The sequence below is a fragment of the Cryptomeria japonica genome, chromosome 7 (assembly GCF_030272615.1).
Source record: "Cryptomeria japonica chromosome 7, Sugi_1.0, whole genome shotgun sequence".
In the NCBI taxonomy this organism is placed as follows: Eukaryota; Viridiplantae; Streptophyta; class Pinopsida; order Cupressales; family Cupressaceae; genus Cryptomeria; species Cryptomeria japonica.
This window is the reverse complement of record NC_081411.1, coordinates 841241817-841268331: the sequence shown is the minus strand read 5'-3', so window position 1 is coordinate 841268331 and position 26515 is coordinate 841241817. Positions and strand designations below refer to the sequence as shown.

At 35.2% G+C, this 26515-nt stretch overlaps 1 protein-coding gene across 1 annotated transcript; it reads right to left on the bottom strand.

Moving 5' to 3' along the window:
• Window positions 1-887: 887 nt before the first annotated feature.
• On the bottom strand, window positions 888-26361 carry LOC131857029 (uncharacterized). The gene is made up of 3 exons (XM_059209017.1): window positions 26112-26361; window positions 2211-2450; window positions 888-907 (listed from the first exon to the last, which is right to left on the bottom strand). The coding sequence occupies exons 1-3, from the start codon at window positions 26359-26361 to the stop codon at window positions 888-890; spliced, it is 510 nt and encodes a 169-aa protein (XP_059065000.1).
• Window positions 26362-26515: the final 154 nt, after the last annotated feature.

Sequence of the window (26515 nt, the reverse complement as noted above, 5' to 3'; positions counted from 1 at the left end):
TGTGGTCACATCAGTATTTGGGTCAGGAGCATATCAGCTATCAACACAAGATGGGGATCAGCTCGAGGAACCCATCAATAGTATGCATCTAAAGAAGTTTTATGTCTAAGAAAATCCAAAAATAGTGAAAAAGTAAAAACAGTAAAAAATAAAAAATGGCAAAAAGTGCAATAAAAATAGATGGTGAAAACCTAGCAAACAGGTGCTATCTGTCAGCTAGCTCTTCTGTCTATTAGTTCATGCATCTTTCAACTTACATTCATTTCTATTAGTGTTGTTCATATTCATCATAAAGCCTTTTGTACATACGCATGCATCCCAAGTGATTTCTTGTCATGGTTTGGATCATTGACTATATCATAATAAGGCTTGTTTCTAGGCTGGGGGCAAAATCCTAAACCTGGTTAGGGGCAGAAAGTTGCAATCATTTTGAGTTTAATCAAAGCAGGTAAAACAATAGTCAGACAATGCTTGTCAAGTGAAAAACTGAGACACGTCCAACGTTGAACATAAGATCACATTGTCAACCATTAACTATCACATATCAATCTAAACATGACAAAACACATATCAATGGATGATATATCTTAACTCCTGAACTTAACACTTTGGCAATAATGGTTCAACTATTTTATTTGGATTTTCGCTATCATGATTTCTGAGTAACTCCAAGATGTCTTTGACTAGAGGAATGAGGAAGGAACATGATATTTTTCTTGTCTACTGTCTATAAATTAATCATTAATATGTGCAAAGTTGTCTAAGGAAATGATCATCAGAATATCATGGAAGACATTTCGGACTTGCATATAGAAATGGTTAATATTGCCTGCTTTACACAAGCAACACTCTGGTCATCTTGGTTCAACTATAACTTGATGCTTGTGCTAACTTGAAATATCAAAACCTAGAAAAGTAGTGCTCAATTCATTATGGTTCAATTATACCATTGATGTTTGCACTCACTTCCCACATTTTAAAGGCTCAATGATGAAACAAAGCAATGACTCCATGATCGGTCTGATCACTACATTGCATTACATTTTAAGATAGATTTGCATTTCATTCTGTATGGGATCACAATGCTCATCTTTTCCAAGGCCAAAGCTAATATGGTGTTATCTCTCTTATTACGTGATTGAGTACATTGGACAATAACAAAAATAATCAATTCATTGATCCTGCATGATAAGTTAGTTCATCTCAAGTAACCATTGCATACCAAGACATCATTCATAGAAAGCATCAAATCATTCATTCATTTAGTAAGATCATTTCTTGACATTCATCTAATCTCAAATCATATGAAATAGAACCATTGCATTGCATTACATCTATCTCATATTGACATGCATGAGAAAATCATAAAAATATATCATAAACATAGACAACATTGCAATCGCACAAACATCACATAGAAATTATAAGCATCACCATACATATTTGCATACATCATGTAAATATTGCATCATCATATATCCATCATCTAGAATTCATAAGCATATAGAAATTAAAGCATACATCAAGCATACATCATGAAAGTAACTGCACAACATAATCATATATCAAATAGAATGCATCCATCATCTCATAGGTCATATAGAGCAAATAGGATTGATTGCATATCATATCATCAAAACAAGATCAAATGTCCAATGTACAATGATATCACAAAATATATGAGACACATCACAAATATACATCGCGAGACTCATCAATATCTCATCACAAAAATGTGTGTACATGAACGGATCAATGTCCCATATTAGTGGGACCACTACGACGCGAAGCGTAACTCAAAACCTCAAAAATTGAAAATAATCAAATCAAATCAAAAATCAAAAAATCAAATCAAGTCATCAAAATTGCAAAAATTGTCAAATCGAAATAAAAAATCACAAAAAAATCATCAAAACGACAAAAAATAAAAAATAAAGAAAAAAACCATCAAAAATAAAAAAATCATCAAAAATTGTTAAAAAAAATAAAAAATCATCAAAATAAAAAAATTCGAAATCAAAAATCGCGAAAAAATCATCAAAATGCCAAAAAAATAAAAAAAAAGAAGAAAAAACCACCAAAAATAAAAAAATCATCAAAAATCGTTTAAAAAAAATTTCATCAAAATCGAAAAAAATCGAAAAATCCACAAAAAATCGAAAAAAAAAATAATCAAAAATCGAAAAAATAAAAAAAAAACAAAAAAAAACCTTCAGCCCTTGTGGCGCTGGCGACTCTACCCACAACGCCAGTGGTGCCTCCCGCAGCGCCGGCGACGGCTGCAGTGGCACCCACGGCGCCTCCCGTAGTGTCGCCAGCGGCTACGGTGGCACTCACGGTGCCTCCCGCAGTGCCAGTGGTGCCCACAATGCCTCCCGCAGCGCCGCCAGCAGCTGCAGTGGCACTCGCGCCACCCGCGGTGGCCGCCGCTGCCGCACCACCGGTTCCCCCTCCCCCCCAAAAAATTGAAAAAAAAAATGATGACATTAAAAAAAAAAAAAAAAAAATTGCAAAATTTTAGAAGCAAAAAATAAAAAATAAATAAATTTTGATGTATTTTTTTTTTTTGGAAAATACATGCATGCATAAATAAAATTTTTGGGAAGTGAATGGATTTTTTTTATTTTTTTATTTTTTAAAAAAAACTGGAAAAACCCAATGCGAATCTTATGCTACCCCCTCAAATGAACCCACATCAGCATATATGTATCTTCCTACAAAATGATATCAACAAACTATCAGTTCTTTATCCAATTAATCTTGTCAATTCTATCAAACTATCTTATTTGATCCTTTCTATCATGTCTTATACAGGATAAATCCTTCCTGAAACCAGACGTTTTGATCAAGTCTTATACAGGATATATCGTTCCTAAAACTAGACGCTTTGATCATCTTTGTCTTATACAGGAGGTGTCATTCCTGAAACCAGACTTGATCTCGATCTCATCAATCCTATCAATTCAATGAAACTCTATCAATCATCACATCAAGAACCACATCAAAGTGATCTAAGAACTCGCACTTTCATCAACCATAGTTGCAGAAATCATCCAATAGTCTATCGGGAAATCAATTTCGCAAAGATCCAAAAGAATCCAAAGGTCAATTATCTCAATTGATCTCTTGAGGGGACATCCTCGCATCAATATCTATCAATCAGCGTCTGGGGCATCATATTGAGGTTTATCATCTCAAACATCAAATCCACATCATATCGACATCATATCATCTCAAAAATTGAATCCAAATCATATCGATATTTATCATCTCCAACATTGAATCCGCATCATATCGAGATTTATCATCAACATCGAATCCACAACATATCGAGATTTATCATCTCCAAAAATCGAATCAACATCATATCGAGATTTATCATCTCCAAATCAAATCAATATCACATCAAAACCAAATCTGCACCAAATCAAGATTAAATCTACATTCTATCGAATCAACAACATCATCAATCAAGTTTTCTTTGAACCAACGCGTCGTCACACATCGCTTCAAAGAGGGGCAAAATGTATACACCTAAAAATGGTCTGAAGATAGTTAATTAAATACGCAATTATTTGATTAATTCCCTTTCTCAATTAATTGAATTCACAAGCAATTTAATTAATTTCTTTATTCATCTACTAGTAAATAAATCTACATGATTTATTTATATAGTTCATCTCACATCCCCCTTTGATTAATTAATTCTAAATTAATTAATGTCTCCCCATATTAATCAATTCTTCTAATCCCTAATTAAGAATAACAAACTCAAATTTGTTGAGATTAATTACCATTTTCCAATTATTTGAATTTCTAAATTCAAATGAGCACATGGCTCCTAACTTTAACCACCTAACCTAACCATCCCTTAAACTTAACCCATTCAATCTAATCTTGGGTCTAACTAACCCTATCCTATCTTGCACATCCTAACCTCCTTATCCTAACCTCCCATGGTGTGGATATTCTCTTCTTGAGACACATGGCACTTTTTCCACATGTCTCCTCCCTTGGACACTTTCCCTCTCATGAGCAAGGCTCCTTGAAACTTCTCACCACAGAGATGACAAATGTCTCTTCCTCCATCCTCTTCTCCAACTTCCTCAATCTTGGCCCTTGATATCTTTAGATTGGGTCTGGACTATCGATTCTTGCCACCTCAGCTTTGGCCTTGGAAATCCTATAAATACCCCTCATTTTGGAGCAATATGGATCCCATCTCATATCAATTTAGGCATCATTACTATAGGCAATTTACATTTCAATTATCTAGCATTTAGCTTTTAGATTTATCATAGCATGGTAATCTAGTTTCTTAAATCATGCATTTCATATCATCTCTATAGTCAATCATGATCAAATAGCTACTCAACTCTTGAGTTGTCACTCTGGAGGTCATTTCTCCGCTGAGAGCCCATCAATCCAACACCTTCAAGGTCCTCAAGAATAGCGAAAAATGGGACATCTCAAGGAAGGCTTATGGTTTGCATCTTTGATTTAGTTTTGAAATTAAGCTTTTCAATTATATTATATTGTCTCATTATATGTGTATGCCTCTTATACTAACAACATTTTTAGCATCATAGTATCTTCATGTCTTCAGCTAGTAACTAGCTATAGTTCCTCTCCCCATTAATCATACAATTCTTCTCCCCCTTTGACAGCAATGCCAAAGTGAAAGTAAAACATACAATGTCATACTTCACTATTTTGCAACTAGCTACTCCACCTTTGGAGTAGTTCCACTCAACACCAATCCTGCTTCAATATTTCCAAAAGGCTCTAGGATTGATGTCTTCCACACCTTCTCAATGAACTTCATGTAGGGGTACAACCTCTAGCGTACCTCTAAGATACTCAAATGTCGCCATAGATAGAGGTTTAGTAAAGATATCTGCAAGCTATTGTTTAGAAGAAACATGCTCCAGTGACACATCTTTACTCTGCACTTTCTCTCTTAGAAAATGATACTTCGGCTCAATATGCTTGGTTCTTGCATGCAACACCGGGTTCTTTGAAATGTTTATTGCCCTAGTGTTATTGCAGAAAATCTTTACCGATTCTAAAATTTTCAACTTGAAACCTTCCAAAATGTGCTTCATCCAGATTGCTTGTGTACAATTCATGTATGTTGCAATATATTCAACTTCGGTAGTTGATTGAGAGATACAACTCTATTTCTTTCTGCTCCAAGATACTAGCCTTCCTCCAAGAAAAAATGCTCCTCTAACTGTACTCTTCCTAACATCAACATTTCCTGCCCAATCTGCATCTGCATAGAATTTAAAATCAAAGTCTCTAGCATATGGATACCATAATCCATAATCAATTGTGCCTTTCAAATATGTAAAAAAAATTTTAGTTGCTACCATGTATGTCTACTTAGGACTTTTTTGAAATTCGACAACTAATCCAACTGCATGAGCAATATCCGGTTTGTTGTGAACAACAAAATATAGTTTACCTATTACTGACCTATACTCCTTTTTATCCACCGATGTAGAATCATCCTCCTTAGACAATTTACAACCTCCATTGGTGTCCCAACTGGTTTATAGTCTCCCATTCCAAAAGTCTTCAATACCTCTTTCACATATTTGGACTGTGTGATAAAAATATCATTCTTCATCTGTTGAATTTGCAAACCTATAAAGAATTGCATCTCTCCTACTAGAGACATCTCAAATTCACTTTTCATCTCATTATCAAAGTCATCACACGTCATCATTGCCTCCAAAAATTATATCATCCACAAATACCTCACTAACCAGTATCTTATCTCCTTCAGTCTTGAGATATATATTGTTGTCTTCACTGGTTCTTTAAAAACCTATCTTCACCAAGTGATAATTTAGTCTTTCATACCTTGCTCTTGGTGATTGCTTCAGTCCATATAGTGCCTTATATAGTTTGCACACCATATCCTTTGCTTTAGTCAAAGCATAACTATCTGGCTATTCAATGTAGACTTCCTCTTCCAATATTCCATTTAGAAATGTTAACTTCACATCCATCTGATATACTTTAAATCCTCTATATGTTGCAAATGCAAGTAGAGTCCTAACTCCTTCCAATCTTGCAACTGGTGCAAATGTCTCACCATAGTCTTCACCTTCTTCTTGTGCATAACCTTTGCATACCAGTCTTGGATTTATTTCAAATCACTAGTCCATCTTTATTTAGTTTATTTCCGACTACCCATTTTGTACCTATTACATTTTTGTTCACCAGTCTAGGTACCAATGACCAAGTATTGTTCTTCTCTATCTAGTCAAGTTCTTCTTCCATAGCCTTGATCTAGTGATCATCTACAAAACTTCCTTTGTTGTTCTAGGCTCAATATTGGAGATCATACATGAATTATCTCTTATTCTTCTTCTGGTTAACACACCAACATCTTTATCTCCAATAAGTTGATCAGGATTATGATTGAGTCTAACATACCTTGGAATAACATGATCATGGTCTTTAGGTTCTTCTTCTTCTTCACTTTCTTCATCCTTTGCAAAATCTACACATTCTGGTTGAACTAGTGTTGTAGTATTCATTTCACCAACTTCTGGCTTCACTGATTCTAGTTCCAAAATCAGAATGTCAGGTTCATCTTCCTCCTCTCCTTACTGATTTCTCCTGAATCTTCAGGAAACCTATCCACTCAAACATTATCACTTTCAATGATTTTTTCATTTGTAGGATTTTCTCTTGGTGGAGTAACCAAGTGTGAGGCCTCACCTCGACTCAGTCTGACATTCAGTGGATTTTATATTTTAGACTATTATGGATACTTTATTTTGATGCATTTTGAGACTTAGAACTTATATGATTTCAGGATTTGGATAACATTGCTATGATTTGATGATTTACTTACATGCTTTGTGAGATAGAACACTATATGATTGTTAGATAGGATGATATTGCAATGATAGATGTCGTTATTGAATTTACAGGACTTTACTCTGAATATAGAACTATGATGTATGTTTAGTTTATGTGAATTGGGATGAAATTGCTTATGTGAAATTGTTTGATAAAAGATGTATTCAATCTGTGCAGATGAAAATTGTATGCAAGTAATGATGTGTATTGTTATATTATTGAATTATATTATATATGGATATTTGGAAGTACTAATGTGTAAATTGAGATGCATAGGAAATTTACCATGTGACCATGGAAAATTACGGAGAATCAAACCTAGACTTATGTATGTTCATAAGCCAGGGTTTGTCTATTTGGAGAGACAACACCCCGTTTGTGTTGTATTTTATTCGTAACAGTATATGCTGCATGAGTGTTAAGTGTTAATTAAATTTATTGTGCAAAAAAACCACAAGAGACAATTTCATGTTTCATTTTTGTAAAAGTGTTTTATTTGTGTCACTTGACACGTGTGGATTTAAATTTAAATGTTTTATTTTGTCTCTTGGTGGGAAAGTGTTTAATTTTAGTTTTCTTAAATAAAATAATGTGTTGTCATAAATACTTTGGGAATATAATATTTGGGGTGGTCAACTTATGTTTGACCCGAAAATAAACTTCAGAGGGGTTTAAAATGGGTTAAATGAACACCTAGGGGTAGTTTAATAGGGTTTCCTAAAGCCCATAAGGTATACCTACGGGTTAGAGGTAATTTTAGGCAAGTTTCTACTTTATAATGATCTTTTTAACGCTTTAAAAATTGGTTTTATTGAGTTGAGCGAAAATTGAAAATTAGAAGTTAAATCTAATCAAGATTTTTCCTTTTGGAATGAGAGTCTTTTTGCATTTTTGCTTTCTTTCCCTTTTGGTTTTTTTAGAAACTTGTGAGAACTCAGAAAGTGAGCTTCTTAAGGAAGATTTTTGAGAATTGGAGGGTAATCACCCACTCTCCATTTTTGAAGATAGAAGAAAATTTGAAAAGAAAAATAATGTTATGGAATAGAAAAATTGATTAAGGGTAGAAGGAAAGAGATTCGTGGATTGGGCAGCTCTTCATCAAATATCATAATAACCTTTGGGCAGATTAAGGTTGGTTTCAATTATTATTTTTAATGTCTTCTTCTTGTTTATGTCTGGAAGTTTGTTGGTATAAGAAATCTATGTTCTTGAAAGTTTGTGTTAGAAAATCTTTTGGTATTTTTGCTTTATGAATTGTTGTGTTTTGGGAGTTTTCTCAAGATCTCTTACTCTTGGGAGAGAAGAGGATCTTGAGGGTGGTAGCAGTGACAACCCTCGAGTGAGAGACTCTCTTTTGAGAGCGATCACAAGGGATCTTTGTGAGACCCTTGCTGCATGGCCTGTTTGTGCAATGGGGGTCATAAGGAGGGATATAAGGCTAGAATGCCTTTGGGGGGCATAAGGAATAAGGGGTTGAGATTCTTGATATTATTATTGTGCCATGAGGTGGCTTCTTGTTTATTTCATACTTGCAGTTCTCTTCAGGGTATTGGTCCACTGCCACCCTTTGAAAATGTTCATCACCAAAGTGTGGTGTTGTGAAAGCCAAGTTGGGAATGTGTCTAGAAAATCTGTATGCATTTTCTTTCTATGTGTTTGCCTGTTTGTTACCTATCTAGGAATTGGTTCTCCGAGCTCGGGGGTGGCTACCAGTTAGCCTAGGCTAGGAGGTGAGCACTCCGTGGTCATATTTGTGTTTATCTATTATGCAGGAAAGTCAGGAGAGAGAGAATAGGAACCATGAAAAAGACACAGAAGATTATTATTGAAGATACTTAAATTTAGTTGCAGATATTTGTTTTAATTTGTTATAGAAGTATGCCTCATTCATAGAAAGGAGAAGCAAGTTGTAATTATTGAAAATACAAAGAAATATCTTGTAAATTGGTAGAATATCTTAGAGTTGTTAAAAAAAAAATTAGAAGAAAAGCTTGTTTTATTTCTACTTCTGGTTTTTAGTAAAAGAAAAAGTTATTTTGAGTTGCATGCAAAAGCTTCTTTGTATTATGGAAACAAGAAAATAGATTTCAATTAAAATTTATCTATATTTTACTTGTGGCAAAGTAGGAGTTATTTATGCTGAAAGATCTTAAATATTATAGAGAAAAAAAAGATGTTTTATGTAAATATTTTATAAAAGGAAAAATCAATGAATCTTTTTATTCTAGTGAAGTATATTGTATTTCTTAAAATGTATTTCTAAATTGTATCTTTAGTTAGTGTTGATTAAAGAGCTTCTCATATATATATATATATATATATATATATATATATATATATGTATGTATGTATGTATGTATGTATGTATGTATGTATGTATATGTATATATATATATATTTCTGAATTAACTTAATGCTTTTCCCTTTGTTATATTAGTTTAAAATTTTTGCATGTAAATCTCTTTTAAAATATATATATATATATATATATATAGAAATATTTTCACCCTTTTTAACTATGATTATAAATTTATATAAATATAAATATATATATATATATATATATAAATATATATTTATATATATATATATATTTATATATATTATATTTTTTTTTAAAAAATAAATTAAAAAAAAAAAGGGGAATTGTTTTTGGGTCCACGCAGACCCCACTATGTGTACGCACAGTGAGGGCCGCGTGGTGCCCACTGTGTGCACAAACAGTGGACGGCCGCGGCCGCCACTGTGCGGCCACACAGTGGGGAGCCGCTAGCGGCGCCCACTGTGTGGACACACAGTGGTGTCGCGGCACCCACTGTGCGCCCACACAGTGGCGCCACGACCCTCCCCGCCTCCACTTCCGTAACCTGCATAAAATCATGGCCGCCTTGGGGTTTCGGCCCAGCAAAAAAATTTCTCTGTTAAAAAAAATATGGGTTAAACCCTAGCCCGGGTGGGGCTAGGGCAAATGGATTTTAAAAATAATATGATAATTAGATTTGATAATATATATATGAGAAAATAGAACCCCAATTAGGGTTGGAGAAATATGGATTAATATTTAGAAAGTTATTGTGCTTTTGAAATAGATTTAAAATATTTAATATATGTAATATATATATGTATCTATATATATATATATGGATATATATATATATATGTATATATATAAATTCTGGTCATAATTTGGATTAAGTATTTAATTATAAATATATATATAAATGTATATATAAATATATATATATATTTATATTTATATAATTCTGGTTATAAATTGGAGCAAGTAATAAAGAGAAATTTAAAAATGGTTGGTTAGGCTATATAGTCATATTGGAGATTAAATTAATCTTTCCTCTCCTATTCCTTTAGCTTGATTGATTTAATAAACCTAATGACTAGGTATCTCTTGGAGATAAAATTAAACCAGTTAGTTTTCCGCAAATAATATTTAACAATCTATCGATGCTTAGTTCATCTCAGAATTAGCTCGAATTTAATTATGAAAATTTCTATAATGCTTGTCGTGTGAGTGAACTTGTTAATTAATTAGTATGTTTTAAAAAAAAATTGTTCCATTTTTGCCCTAAATTTTGGGCATGACACCAAGAAATATGCCTTCATCACTCTTAGCATCAAACTTACCAACATAGTCACCTCTTTTGATGAAACATCTTTTGCCAGAAATCTTAAAGTAACTAACATTAGGTGATCTACCATACCAGTATTCATAAGGAGTTTTATTCTTACCTCTTTTAACCAATATTCGGTTCATTGTGTAAACAGTTGTGCTGATAGCTTCTCTCTAGAATGTATTAGCTACACCTCCTTGTATTAGCATAGTCCTAGCATCTTCAACAACTGACCGATTGTTCCTCTCTGTAATACCATTCTGATGTGGTGTCCTAGGTACAGAAATTTGCCTCTTAATTCCATTATCTTCACAGTATCTATTGAATTCCTCTTAAGTAAATTCACCACCATGATCAGTTCTTAAGCACTTAAGCTTTCTTCCACTTTCTTTTCCAACTAAGGCTCTGAATGCCTTAAACTTTCTAAAGGCTTATGTTTTGTCCTTCAAGAGTGTGACCCACATCATTCTTGAGCAATCATTAGTGAAGATCATAAAATACTGATCACCTTGAATACTCCTAGTCCTTATTGGTCCACAGAGGTCAGTATGAACCAAATCAGGCAAATGTTTGACTGAGAATGAATTTCCTTTGAAAGTTGAGGATGCCATCTTCCCTATCTGACATTCCTTACACAAAGCATTAACTGGTTTGTCCAATTGTGGTAAACCTCTTACCGATTTGGACTTACTGACTCTTACAATGTTATGAAAATTTACATGAATAAATCTCTGATGCCAAAGCCAACTATCATTTATTTTTGAAATTAAGTAGCTATTGACTTTAGAATTTAGGTGAAATGAGTTACCTATTGTTTGTTTTCTGGTTGTGATTAGTTCACCTTTACTTCCATAAATTTTGCACACCCCTTTCTAAATTCTAGTGGATAACCTTTGTCATTAAGTTGAGAAACACCCAAAAGATTGTGTTTCAATCCTTCAACCCAGCAGACATCATCTGCACTTCTCTTTCCATTCAAAGAGATGGTTCCCTTTCCTTTTACCATGTATGGTGAATCATTTCCAAATCTCACAACACTTCCATCAAATTCCTTCAAACTAAGAAACTTACTCTGGTCACCATTCATGTGATGTTAACAACCACTGTATATAATCCAATCATCAAAAATATCCATGCGAGAGACTAATGCCTTCTCATCTGATGTCTCTTCTTTAATAGCAACAAAGATAATGTCCTCATTTGCATCTTCTTGAGACTCTTCATCTATGATTCCTCCATCAACTGCAATGAGAAAATCTCTTTTACCTTTGGCTTTGTACTTCTTATACTTCTCTCATTTTTTCTCATTATCTCCAATAGGATAGTTAGCTGCAATATGTCCAATCTGGTTACATGCAAAACACTTCAACAGTAATTTACCTCTATACTTACCGGTACCTCTGGGTAACCGCTTGGCCAACAATGCTTCAAGCTCAATCAGACTATCTTCATCGTCAACCTCTCTACTAGATCTAGACTCATGACTATAAATAGCTTCTCTACTTTTCCTTACCAGTGGGTTTGAAACTGAAGCTCTAAATGCAGATTTTGATTTCTGAATACTTTCATCATAACCATTTAATTTAAATGCAAATAATTTACCAGTGATGGAGTCAAGAGTTACCTTTAATTTATCAATGGACTTGTGTTCCTAAATGGTTGCAACTCAGATAGTGTAGACTGGTAGAAGGGTTCTCAACACCTTGCTAACCACGGTGGTATCTTCCACTGAACCACCAGCACTTTTGATCTCACTTACTATCTCCTTGATCCTCTAACCATATTGTTAAATGTTTTCACCTTCAGCCATCCGCATATCATCAAATTTACCTCTTAGACTCTCTTCTTTGGCAATCTTAGCATGCTCATCACCATTGTAGATATCCTCAAGTTTCTTCCATACTTCATAAGCAGTCTCCAATCCATGGACATCAACATACTCTGAATCGAACAAGGAACTGATAATGGCCTCGAATGCTTGATTATTCTCTTGTTACTCCTTCTTTTGATCATCTAACAAAATCCCACTAGGCAAGTTATATTTAGTAACAACATGTTCCCAATATTGACTTCCTAAGCTCTTGATATAGATCTTCATCCTATCACTCTAGGTTCTATAGTTTTCCCTATTGAATTTCAGACCTTCTTTCTTCATCATGTTCTCCTAGATCTTTACCTCAAGCTATTAGGATTAAACACAAGATGACTTGAAATACTCTGATACCAATTGATGATATGATGAATCAATAATGATCCAGTCAACTACTAAGAGGGGGGGTGAATCGGTAGATAAAAAACAAATTAAACTTTCACCAAACTTAATCCCAACTCATAAACCAAACACTGAACTAACTAGTTTAGATACTGTACCATAAATTGTAACTACACTGTCAAGTTTACCGGTTGACTAAAATATCAATATAACAGTGTAACAGATCTGTAACTTAGATACCTTTTATCCAAAATATAAAAACACTTTACTAAAATTAGTAATAGCTCATTTAAGATTACTTCTAGTTATCTATACATGTCTTAGTGGTTCTACTAGTTAAACATATTAACCATATAAAAAACATACACAAAATCATTCACACTTGACACAATGATTTTTGACATGGAAACCCAAATGGGAAAAATCACGGTGGGGATGAATACCCACAAGTATTCTGAACTCTTTTGATTTTTTCCTTGTTAGGAGCCAAGCCTTGTTAGAAGCTTTACAAAAATGTCTTGTCAAGAACAGATCCAGTTAAGGACCACCCGATTAAGGGATTGACTAAAATACCCTATTAAAGGCAATACCCTGTTAGGATTAACCTTAGTAGAGGATTTGAAATCCAAGCTAATGGATCATCTGGTTAGAGGATTTAGATAGCACCAATCCTATTAAAGCTTACCCTGTTAGGGGATTTAACTATTGTAATTGTTAGAGAACAATAGGGTCCTGTTGATCTTAAAATAGTACTGCTCTACTTAATCAAATCATTTTATGCTCCTATCTGCCTTCACAATATTCTGCAGACACTCCTTCTAGTTCGACAACAATCACACTACCACACTTAACCAAAATTTCCAACACTATTACAAAACAACTCATTGACTTTATAAGAAAATACAATAGGTTGGTAACACATCATAAAACCTAAGATATCATAGAGATTACAAACATATTGGTTGAAACATGACTCTTAGATTACATAGTAATCATCTACACATTGTTCTAGACAACCTTGACCGCTCCTAGATCACCACTCATCGAATCCTATAACTCATCATGCGGTTTCCACTTCATGCTATGAACTTACTCATTCCCAAGATTAATAGTTATCTTCACGCACTAAAATCACTTTGAAACTCATCATGTGCATCATGCATATGTTTAATAATCATCTTCGATCACCATTCAATCATAGATCATCATAACCAATTCTCCAAGCTCCATCAGTTAGGGTTTTTCTTATCAATAGGTTATGGTTACTGGTTGATCACTCTGCTATAAATACCTATACCAGTTTCCAACACTACTTTGCTACCAATTACATTACTGCATCACTATCGGTTGTAATACAACTCCATTACTGGGTGCTATTGACATCAATAAAAACACTATACTTCATCAATGCAATCTTCATGCAATGCTAACATTCTTGTCTACTAGAGCACTCTTTATGCTTCTGCAGTACTTTGCAATGTGTTTGGTTTTGTTGCATGCATGACAAACAACATTTCTCAACATAGGTTTGATGTTCATTTGATTTGGTCTCATCTTGTACTGGTTAGAGATATTCCCAAATATCCCACATGCATAGCACTTCTTGTTTTGAAAGTTATTCAGTACTGCTCTACAAATATTTGACTTATGACCAAAATTATTGCATATGAAACACTGACCAATAAAGGTAGGAACATTATTCATGTTGTTCATTCTATTATTCATCCTACTTATGCATTGATTCACCATATGATGGAATTTATTGTAAGTAAAGCATCTACCATTGAACTTGCTCTTCTTCTAATCAGGTTTTTCATTTCCTTGTCCAGATCTGAAGGATTCACCTTTCTCAAATTCAAGTCCTCACATATCCTTCCCATGTCTTTGACTTTCTAGCATCTCATCAAACCTTATTGAGCTAGCTTTGAATTTGTCTTTGTAATCATTAGTAGTAGCAAGTTCATCCCTCAAGGTAGCAATCTATCTTTCAATTTCTTAACCATTATTCCTTGACTGTGTCAACTCAAGCTTCAACTAATTATTCTCATAGGTAAGCCTGGAACATTCATCAACTCTTTCCTTCAATTATTGTGCCAAATTCTCTTCATTTTTCTTCCGGTCCTCAATCTCCTTAGTCATCCTCATCACAATGGATTGCATCTCATTCTTCAAGGCAACATTCTCTCTCTCAAGCTTGTCACATTCATCAGCTTTACCTTGATTTTACATAATTTTATCTTCTTTCTCCTTTAGTTTATCCATCAATTCCTTCCTCTTATCTCTTAATGTGCTCACTTGATCCTTCAAATAATTAATAAGATCATTAGCATCATTTAGGTTTCTCTTCAAGGAACTGATCTCATTTCTAGTTGTATCAAGATCCTCAAGTACCACACTGAGCTGTCTTTGAAAACCAGAATCCATTGAGTCAATTTCCCGAACCTTCCTCAATCAGTTAATCTTCCTTAGAGGAACTAGGCTATGATACCAATTGTTGGAATCATGGATCACTGAGAGGGGGATGAATTAGTGATCTACCAGTTAGCATATTTTCAAACTTAAATTTAAACCACTAGAAACATACACATGAAACTGAGATGTAGAAACATAAAACAAACATCCACATAATCATAACACCAGTTTTTTACGTGGAAACCCAAATGGGAAAACCACGGTGGGACTTGAACCCACAATATTACAATATGGGAATGAACAAGAATTCAGACACACTGCCTAGAGATCATTGCTCAAATACAATAAGGGCTACAACCCCAAAAGGCTCACTGCCTTACTGATTAGTTAAAATGATGAATGACATCAAAATGAGCCATAAAATAACATCTATAATTCTTGGATGAGTTCTGGTTCAGTGCCAAATATACTAACTGAATTACATCTACTGATTTGCTCTATTCTGCCTTGTTCACTGTCTCAGTCAACTAGTAGATTAAGATTGCACACGTGAAACTACACCAAAGCTTAACCTCAATCACCGCTCACTTGCATACACTCATACCATTATCCAAAAGGATCATCAACACCAAACTTATATACTGGCTATGAGGTAGGAAAATGAGCATAAGATTCAAAGCACAAACAATTATCCAACCACAATTTCTAAATGCTATGTAAGTAACTCCTATCACAATTAATAAAAGAATTGTAAACAAGACATTCAAAATAAATGAAAACCATCACCAATGTCTCCTTAAATTAACCTCCATTATCCTTCTTTCTCCTCCAAATAGATTGTTTTGTGGATCTCACCTATGAGTGCAATAAGAAAGAAAGCAGGATTGCAAGATGATTTTGACAGCACGAGGATACTAAAAATGTGGTTGATTGAAAAATTGAATAAATGCATCCAATTGATTCAAAAATGGGAAAATTGGATTGAAAAGAGAAGACTATGACACCTTCTATGTCATGATTTATGACACATTTCCAATGCAAAGTGCAAGGACTAAATGCCAAGTTAAGTGCTATGACATGTTGTTATGTCAAGCACTATGATGCATGAGAAATTCATCCTTCCACTCTATGACAAGTGAAGCATGAAAATGACAACATCTAGAGAGGGACAAATTAATTGGAAATTATGAAAAATAGGTGGAAAAAAAAGGAATTAGAAATTAGGAAATTAGTAAATGAGGGAAAATTAAGAAATTAGGAGAGAAGGTGAAATTAATTATTAAATTGTCATTCACTAATTAATTCACAAAGGGGGAAATAATTAGCCAATTAAATGAATATTTAATTATGACAAGAGGAGACTTAGGATTAAATAAATAAATTTATTTAACCTAAAAGGGAAATGATGAATAGGATTAGATGAATAAATCATAAAACCCTAGGAGAAAATTAGAGATGAAAGGATGTTCTGATTAATTAAAAAAGCAGGTTTTCAGGACCCGAAACCTTTAACAAAGGATATTAAGATAAGACACCAAAAAGATCAATGCTTAAGAACCGCATACAAAAAGACTAGCAAAAAGGTCAGTGAACCAAAAGGACAACAAAACAAACAATAGCAAAGAAACAAAGAAGGTGCTACACAGTAATTTTCTTCAACAAGTCCTCTGCCTTTATTCACCAACTCATTGTAAGTGGCCCCAACAACTTTAAGGTCTTCCAGATCCTTGTTAGGTTTTTTGTCCTTCTTTTTGCCTTTGGTATGGGTTCTGGGGCCTTGAGCTTCCCCCATTCCTTCAATTTCTAGGTCAATGTCTAGGATTTCCTTTTCTTCATCCAGTTTGCTGATGAGAGTGTTGGTGTTGTTGGCTAAAATCTTTAGGATGCTTAGGCTCTGTTCAACAATGTTCTTCAGACACTCCTTAATTTTACCGATTTTGCTAACAATTTCCAAGAGAGTGTGGTCATTAGTGTCAGCGAGATTTTTCCTTTCCAGCAAATCCTTCTCAATTTTTTCAAACCTGGGGTTGAAAGCATCTCTTATGTCTTTGGCTTTGGTAATGGTGCTTTTCAGGTCCTTTATGTAGTTGGCCATGGTCTTCCCTTCCCCAGTATTGATGGTTTCTAGGATCAAGATTCTATTACAGATTTTTTTGTTTTCGTCTACAGCTTTCTTGTAACCATTAATAAGCCACTCCATAGTTTCCATGAAACCTTGCAAACCCTTGAGGGGAGGGTTAGAGGGGGGGTCAACTTTTCTAGGGGTTGCCTTTTCCTCTTTAGGGGTGTGTTGGGTGGTATTTGTGTCAATAACCCTAAGAGCCTCTTCCATGGTCTCCTTTTCCAGATTCTGATCAGCTTCCAGGGCCCTTACCTGCTTGTGGGCTTCTGGTTCCTTAACAATCTCCTCTTTCTTCTTGTGCATTTTCCTAGTCTGGGTGTGAGCTTTTGTCTTCTTCTTCAACAACCCTTGAGGGTTCTCTACCTCAGAGTCATCTGAAGTCTCCTCTTCCAAAGAAATGCTAATCAGGGGTCTACCTTTAGGCTTTTTGCCCTTAGAGGATGAAGGTCTAGTTTTGATGTATTTCCTCTTCTTCCCACTTTCATAATCCGAGACATCCATGTTGTCCTCAGTATCAGTTGAAGGGTCACTTTTAGACTCCTCTTCCTCTAAGAAGGCAGGGTCAGACCCCTCATCCTCAGAATCCACATAGGGCTACATCCAAGCAATTTGATTGGCCTTAAGATGGTCATAAATTAGGACCATAAGGACTTGATGCATGGCAGTATCACCCCATGGCTTCTCTTTGTAGGCCTTAAGGGATGCATTCATCGAACAAAGCAGAAAATAAGGGAAGTTAACCTTATCATTGTGCCTAAAGTGATTCAGCAGAACAAAGTGATAACCATACACTTTTGTGAACCTACCGTCTAGAGTGATATAATGCATTAAAACAAAGAGGACCTCCCACCAAGGTTTGGCAAAAGCCCTAGGCGGGTAGTAGGTTTTGCTCAACTTTACCAATCATTTTTTCTCCTTCTTAGTATCCAGGTATCTTTCAATAGCTTCCCTACTGACTTTCCTATCTCTATAGAAGTTACACCCTTCTCTTGTGAGGCCTGTAGCTTGAGCAATTAAATCTTCATCAATTTCTACAGTTTGGTCTCCCATTTTCTGCATGCCCTTTTTCCAATTTTTACAGAAAAAACTAGTGACCATGTCGTCTCAACCATGGAGTCTCTCCATGAATTTCGATAAGCCACCCTTCTGCAAAATACCCCAAACCTCCTCCTTCTATTTCCATTCTTTACAACTACTTGGTTCATATCGCCTCCTGTTACCACCCATATTGTTGCTGTTCAACACCAAATTTTGAAACTTACAGAGAAAATTAGCCGGTGAGCTTTTCAGAACTATCAAAGTTACCTAGAAAGAATGGGAACTAATGGCATTGGTATTATAATGAATGATTCTCTCATTATTATAATGACTTGAAGTACTCAAGTCAGTTCTTTTCATAATTATCATGTCCATCAAGTATTTTTGGAGTACTTCTATAACGATCATAGCAAATGATTTGCCTGACATTTTCGGGGAGTCCTTGTTCTCGCATCCACATGGTAATTGCTTCCTTGTTAACCATCGCATTGGCAACCCAGTTAGTAGAGCCATTGGCCTCTCGGTAAATGTGGGAAATGTAGTTTTTTTTTAAGGTTCTAATAAGGTCTATAGCAGAGATGATTATGTTGTATATCAACCATGAAGGTTTTGAGACCCCCTTAAGATAATTTATAATATTGTTTAAGTCCCCTTCAATCCATAGGTAAGGACAATTCCATTTTTTAGCTAGGAGGATACCTTGGAGAGCTGCCATAGCTTCAACTTTATGGTTAGTTTGGATTCCAATAGGGACAACAACCATTTCCTTGCACATTCCTTTGTCATCTCTTAGAATAGCTCCACAACCTGAATGACCCGGGTTACCTTTGGTAGCACCATCAAAATTAACTTTGAGCCTACCATGAGGGGGGGTTTTCCATTTGGCTTCAAGCCTTTTATTTTGGTTGAGGTTAGGACTGTCGGTACTCTTCATATTCCACACCCTTAAGATATTTGATTCGAGAGAGTTGTTTGAAAAACAAGGACCCTCAATGATCCCTATATTTTCCTGAATCGTACATTGGATTTTCTGGAACACAATATCTTGATTGAGGGAGATATCCCTAAAGATTCAATTATTTCTTTCTTTCCATAGTCCCCATAGGATGTGAGGAAGAGAGAGCTGCCACAAAGATCTCAAAAAAGAAAGTCCATTTTATGTTCCAGGAGAAAAATAGATCATTGATGGTATTGGGAAACACCAAGGCAATGCTAACTTTTGAGAAATCTTTCCCAGACTGAGGCTGAGAAGGGGCAGTGGATGGCAAGGTGGTCCATAGAATCTTCTTCTTGAAGGCATAGAGCACATCTATTAGGGAAAGAAAAGCCTCTGCTTTTTAGGTTGTCAAGGGTCAAGATTTTATTATGGAGGATGGTCCAGAAGAAGAAATTGATCTTGGGGGTAAGGCCTTTAATCCAGACTTTAGACCAGAAGGGATTACCTAAAGGATTGGGGGACATAACACAATACATAGAGGAAATAGTTAGGGTACCTTTAGGATCATGTTTCCAAATTAGGGAGTCAACCTCTTTGTTCAACCATACCACAGACAAATGGATCTTGAGCTTAGAAAGGCTTGGGTGGATTCTTTCAATATTCTGCAATTTGTTACCAGTCCAGTACTCAGTAACTAAGGAGCCAAAAGATCTTATACAAGAGGGAGCATGGGGGGACCATTCATTGATTTCTATCAAAGTTTTATCAAAAAGTCAGGGATCCTCCCAGAATTTAACTTTCTTACCGTTACCAACTTTCCAGATCATTCCTTTGGCTATACTTTCTTTGCATTTAGAGGCATAATTCCATATGTGGGAACCATTAATACTACAATCCAAATTGATAAAAGAAGAAAGGGAGGAGGACTGAAGAGAGTACTTCACCAAATTTTACACCATTCGGTATCTAAATGAAACATTCTCCAGACTTGTTTGGACGGAAGAGCTTCATTTAGGGTTTGAATCCTCCTTAGGCCCAGACCTCTATGGCTCTTTGGTTTATAGACCTGGTCCCAGGCCACCAAGGACATTCTTTTCTTGTCCTCAACCCCAAACCAAAGGAATCTTCTTTGAATTTTCTTGATAGCATCAACATACTTAACTGGAATTTTGAAAAGGCTAAGAGCATATATCAGAATACTTAGAAGAGATGATTTAAGAAGTTGGAGCTTTCCAGCCTGACTTAGGAGGGCTCCTTTCCAGCCAGCTAACCTTTTTGGAATTTGTCCACTAGAGAACTCTAGAAGGAGTCAGGAGGAGCAGTGTCCATTGGGAGACCAAGGTAGTTAGCAAGAAGATCAGCAATCCTACACTCCAGGATTCTACTGATTCTCCGTTGTCTTCTCTTTGGGGTGTTGATGAAAAAAACTTTACTTTCTATCCAGTTGATTAGCTGACAAAAAGCAGAGGCAAACTTACAAAGAGTACTCTTCAAAATTTTAGCTTCAGAAATACTAGATTCCCCCATGATAATAGTATCATCGACAAATTATTGATGTGAACAAACAAGATCCATTGAGGAAGGGTGGAGACCCTTAAAGGAGCCTTGCAAAACCAAATTTTCCATACTCCTTCCAAAACATTCTGCCATAATAATGAAGAGAATGGGGGAAATAGGATCCCCTTGCCTTAGACCTCTAGAAACTTGGAAAAAAGGAGAAGAGGAGCCATTGATAAGGACAACAAAAGATGTGGAGGTGATAAGTTGGGTGATGAGATCCAAAACTCTAGATGAGAAACCAAAAGACATGAGAACCTTCAAGAGAAAAGACCAGTCAACCCCATCATAGGCTTTTGAGAGATCAAGCTTTAGGATGAGACCCTGCTTCTTAGCTTTAACAAGAGAGTGGATGTTCTCATGGACAGTAATAATAGAGTCAAGAATTTGATGACCAGGGACAAAACCATTTTGTTGGTGATTAATAAGAGTAGGAAGAACAGATATCAATCTAGAAGTTAGAACCTTAAAGATAATCTTATAAAAGGAATTGCAAAGACTGATAGGTCTAAATTTGTCCATAGAGTCAGCACCTTGAGATTTGGGAATGAGAGCCATAAAAGTGCCATTGATTTCTTTCAAAATTTTCCTAGCCCCCAAAAATTCCTTGACCCCATTGGAAACATCTTTCCCAACAATGTCCTAGAAATCTTGAAAAAAGAACATTGGAAAACCATCCCGGCCTGACGCTTTGTTACCATCGAAGGAGAAGACAACATTTTTTATTTCCTGATTAGAAGGAATGGAAGAAAGGGAGCCATTCCTATGATCATGAATGAGACAAGGGATGTTAAGAAGAAAAGAAGATTGAGCTTCAGCATCCAGGAGATGAAAGGATGTTGATTAGGTCATGACAAATTGATTCAATTAATATAAAGTCAATTTGATCATTGTTAAATAATGAGAGCTAATAATTGATAAAGTGTTGGCATTGGTTGACAAGGATCAGTGACAAATTGATCAATAATTGACCAAGTATAAAATTTATAGGTGTCGATTGATGAGGACCAATGACTGATCGATCCAAATTGATGAGAAATAATGATTGATTGAGATCAATGACAAATCGATCAAAGATTGATAAAATGGTTGACTTGATAAAGGATGAATGACAAAAGACTGATGATGAATGAGTCACAAATTGATAAGGAGTTGACAAATTAATGATTGATAAGGATGCAAAATGATCCAAAATGACTGATAATAGATTGAAGATTGGTTGAAGATGACAAAGATCAAGGACAAAACCTCAATTTGACATCAAGAAGGGTTGATGATGTCCAATTGACATGATAAAATGATTGACATTGATAAATATTGAGGATAAAAACCCTAATTCGACATGGCAAGGGGTTGACAATGTCCAAATGATATAATAAAGATTGATAATGACAAAAGATTGAAAGTCATGATGATGCCAACAAGACCTAATTGAAAATGTGATAAACACAATCGAAAGAGGAAGAAATGCAGAGGAATAACAAGATGTTGACAAATGATGAAGATCAAGTGCGCGACATAGAAGAAATGTCAATAAGATGTGAAAATCCTAAAATAAGGTCACGCGGACATGTTAGAGTATGGCGCCGCAAGCATTGACCATTTTTAAATGCCTACACCAGCAATCACAAAATAGGTCATTTACCATGTCAGCCTACTAGAGTAACATGTAGTCACATGTTGGCTTGACTAGATCACCAAAGATAAATGTGGATCACTAAAACAACAATAAAATGATGTGTCTACGTCGGTCGAATCAATCCCAACATGTTTCAATGCACCGCAACACCGGAAAGCTTCCTGACCCAGAGCTACTCGGTTCATCCTAAAATACTAGTTGACTGCCTACTGGTTGACATCCGCTTCTAGTTAAGAAGAATTAAGATTGCTAGATCAAATATCCATGAAGAGTTGCCATCAATGACAACCCTAAACCAACAATGAACCATTAGAAGCCACCAGATGAGTGTCAATTGCCAACAAGACTGACATGTATAGAGTACCAAAAGCTTCATCACATTTATTAAACCATTTAATCTTTTCTGCAACATCTTGAGGTTTAGTTTCAAGTCCTATAGTAACATGATGATATCCATGTCTTTTCAAATATATTATCATCTTAGATTTCCATTCAAAGTGTGGAACCATAGATGCATCCATGATAGCAAAAAAGAAGAGTGCAAGAAAGAAGACACAAGAGACACCCCCCCTTTCCACTAGTCTTAGAAATCACCCCCCAAATATTACAAGGTTGGCACTTTATAATTAATGTATTACAAGGATTTTTATCAGATTACAATGATTTTAAGGATCCAATGGCGAAAAATAGAAATTTTAAATACAAATCAATTTCATAAAAGATCTTAGAGAATTATCCTTATATTTGTGTTAAGGAGAAAAATAAGTAGCCAATACAACTTGATATATTTGATGGAAAAAGGAATAATTTTTCAATGAGACCTACAATAATGGAAAGTGCTCATTTCTAAATTTCCGTCAAGTATTCATTTGCAAAAATCCAACACCTGAGGCAAATGTTATGCAACTTTTAAAAAATGTTGTTGAATTTGCATGCTAGAAAAATGTCTTAGGCCCTGTTCAAACTTGATTTCTGCCAAAAAAAATTAATTTTTTGGGAACACCATTAGAATCCCAAAAGTTTTTTGATGCTAGGAAGAAAACCCAGAAATTGTTTTTCCTGAAAAATGAGAAGAAGCTAGAAATCTAAAGCCGAAATGAAAATAGCTTGAGTAAAAAAGATTTCACTTTGATTTTTTTATTGTGTCCTTCTAACTCTAATTTTGGTAAAATAAAAGTCACTTTGACTTTTTCAAGCCTTCTGGACACTCTGGAAATTCTTATTCATCAATATTACCAAAAGGTTACAATCACCTAGATCTTACAAGAACACATACATATAACACCAGATTTAACTAGAAGCTATTTTCCTTTTAATTGTTTTGATTCTCCAGGTCACATGAGAATTCAGGAGAAGAGAATACTTGGTTGATGTAGGAGCATCCCCAGTTCACAACAATCTTGCATCAACCAAAAATATTGCCTTTCTATTTTTCTTTCAGTTTGCGGTTTCAGCATTTCTTTTTGTGTGTCCTGAATTTGGCTCATCCAAACCTGTGGAGTTGGATTTTACTTGAAGACTTGATCATCTTCCTTATTCCCAAACCATGGATCATTCAGATCATTTTTTGTCAAGTTATCACTATTGGTTTTCGAGACAGTTTTTTGTTACCAGTTGCCTGGACCTATTTGCATTGGTGATCTACCAAATCCCCTTCCATAGTTTGTGGAACCTTAAGCATTTATTTTGATGTTCCTTAGCATGTGGTTGACCTTTCCCCATGATCTACACTTCATCCTTTGGATTTTCCAGAGGAATTTCTTTAGCGGAGGCTGACCTTGTTGGTTTTACATGTTAGGTCTTGTTCTTCAAGTTTTGATCCCTTTTTGGGCCAACTAGATCCCCTTTGGATCATATAAATCATTGTAATAGAGAATTATAATGTAATCAATGTTAGGATTATTGACAGTCCCAAAGATAGTGAGAGGGGGGTGAATCAGTATGTAACCAGTTAGCAGAATATTTAAACTTATTAAGAACTTTGCATCCCAAAACTATGTACTAGTAAATAAGAATTAATGCACCAAATAAGAATAATAGAGATAGCATAGAGAACACACCATAACATAAGATATTTTAGAGGAAACCCAATGTGGGAAAAACCTCGGTGGGATTTGTGACCCACAATATTCACTCATTGGCCAATGAATAAATATTACTTACAATGAGGGGCCTGCACATGTAGGAAGGCCAACTGCCTAGAGCACACTACTCAATAAGAGTCACACTAACTACAAAAGTGGATTATGAAATCCAATACAATGTATTGCTTCAAATCAGCATCAACTATGTCAGGTTCAGTACCGGTTTAAGCTCATTCCATTACCAAAACCTTTGTTGTCAACTATATCACCTTATACACACTTTTCATATTTCCATATATGCTAAATGACCTATAAGATCTCATAGATATATATGAGTCTTTTACAATATGCCATGTCAGCTTTGTAGAAGATAATTACATTAAAATACAATAAACAAAAGTTTATTCCCTATCGGCTGGGGTGTCGGTATGCATTGTTGCCGCTACCAGTGAAGTGTCTGCCGGTGTATGTAGATGTCTATTTCCAGTGCCGGTAACTGCTGGTATCTTAACAAATGAATACCAGTTGGTTGCCATCAATGACAACATCAACTATTCTCATAAGACTGTAGAATGCCAACAATCTCCCCCTTTGGCATTGATGGCAACACTCATGAGAAAAATCCATTAACTATTCCAAAAACTGAAGTTCAAAAAGTTACCAAAAAGATGTGCTCCCCCTGAGAAAATTATCTCTTTTGAATAATCATTTTTTTCTCTCCATTACCCCCCCTTTGACATCAATGACAAAGGTTGTCAAAAATAGTCAAATTAGTAAAAAATGTCACCTCAAAGTTTGTAACCGGTTGGTTACAATCTGGAATATTTCTGCCAAAACCAAATTAAGACTCTGCATGAATCTATTGATGTCATTCAGGGTTGCCTTAGTCTATTCGATTGTGTCAGTGAGATGATGCATGTGCTCTTCTAGTGATCGTTCTTCTTGAAGTAATGCCTTAGAGATTTCATTTGTCAAAGAGATTAGATTGTCCAACTTAGGACCAAGTTTGTATTTAAGTTCTCTGGCATTTGACTTAATCCTTGCCTTTTCTTTCTCAAATTTCTCCAATTTCTCCTCAAAACTTGCTATTTCCTACTCAATAATTGATATAGGTTTGTATGAACCAATTATGTTATCAGCTATGTCATCTATTTCTTTCTATACTTTGTTGATCTCCTTTTCTATGTCATTTGTCAAAAGATGTGGTTTGCATGTTTCTCTGTACAGCTCTTTGTATTCTAAAATTGTAGTTTTCAGTGCCCATAATAGTGTATTCATGTGTTTTGTGCACTTCTTTATTGTATCCTCAAAGAATTTATCCTTCTCCTTTTCAACTTTCTCTTTGAAGGTGTCCTCATTCACCTTATCAACCTTTATTACATTGTCAGCAATGAATTTGGACAATGTGTCCAATTTACCTAAAGAATCCTTTACATGATCTATGTTACATTTTGGTGCAATCAATTTAAGAATTGGTATGGTGTCATCAATTGCCTTGTAGGCCAATGCATTATAGTTTGTTATTCTTCTTGATTGAATTCAAGAGTACCTCTGTTACATTAGTAGGTCAAAATTCACTTGATGAAGTGTCGGATGTCTAACCTATTACCTTAATTACCTCTGTGCTTCCAACATTTGTAACCATTTTTCTTGTGTTAACCTCTAATGGATCAGGCTGAGTTTTCATTTCAACCAGTAAAGGTTTGTTTGATTGTTTAGGTGTCTCAGTGATTGCTGGTTCCTCTGCTTCAATATGTACCTCTTCCTCAGTAGGTTTCTTTGTATGCTCAACTATCGGTGTCTCAGACTTAGTAGGTTTCTTTGTGCCAGCATCTATACCTTCAATATTCATCCCAGTATCCAATGGTTGCTCTATTTGTAATGATTTCTCTGATTGTAATGATTGCTTTGTTGGGATCTCAACCTCAACAGTCTCTACCAGTTTTTCAAAAATGTTCCCATTATCATCCTTAACCTTTGTAGTGTCCTTATCCACAAAAATATTC

What these genes read in the sequence shown, in the direction of transcription:
- LOC131857029 (XM_059209017.1), bottom strand. Translation starts at nt 26,361, where the DNA reads ATGAATATTGAAGGTATAGATGCTGGCACAAAGAAACCTACTAAGTCT. An exon ending in AGAGGTAATTAAGGTAATAG is followed by an intron (nt 2,451 to 26,111) that starts GTTAGACATCCG and finishes TTTGGGGGGGAG; the next exon opens with GGGGAACCGGTGGTGCGGCA. An exon ending in CAGCGCCACAAGGGCTGAAG is followed by an intron (nt 908 to 2,210) that starts GTTTTTTTTTGT and finishes CTACTTTTCTAG; the next exon opens with GTTTTGATATTTCAAGTTAG.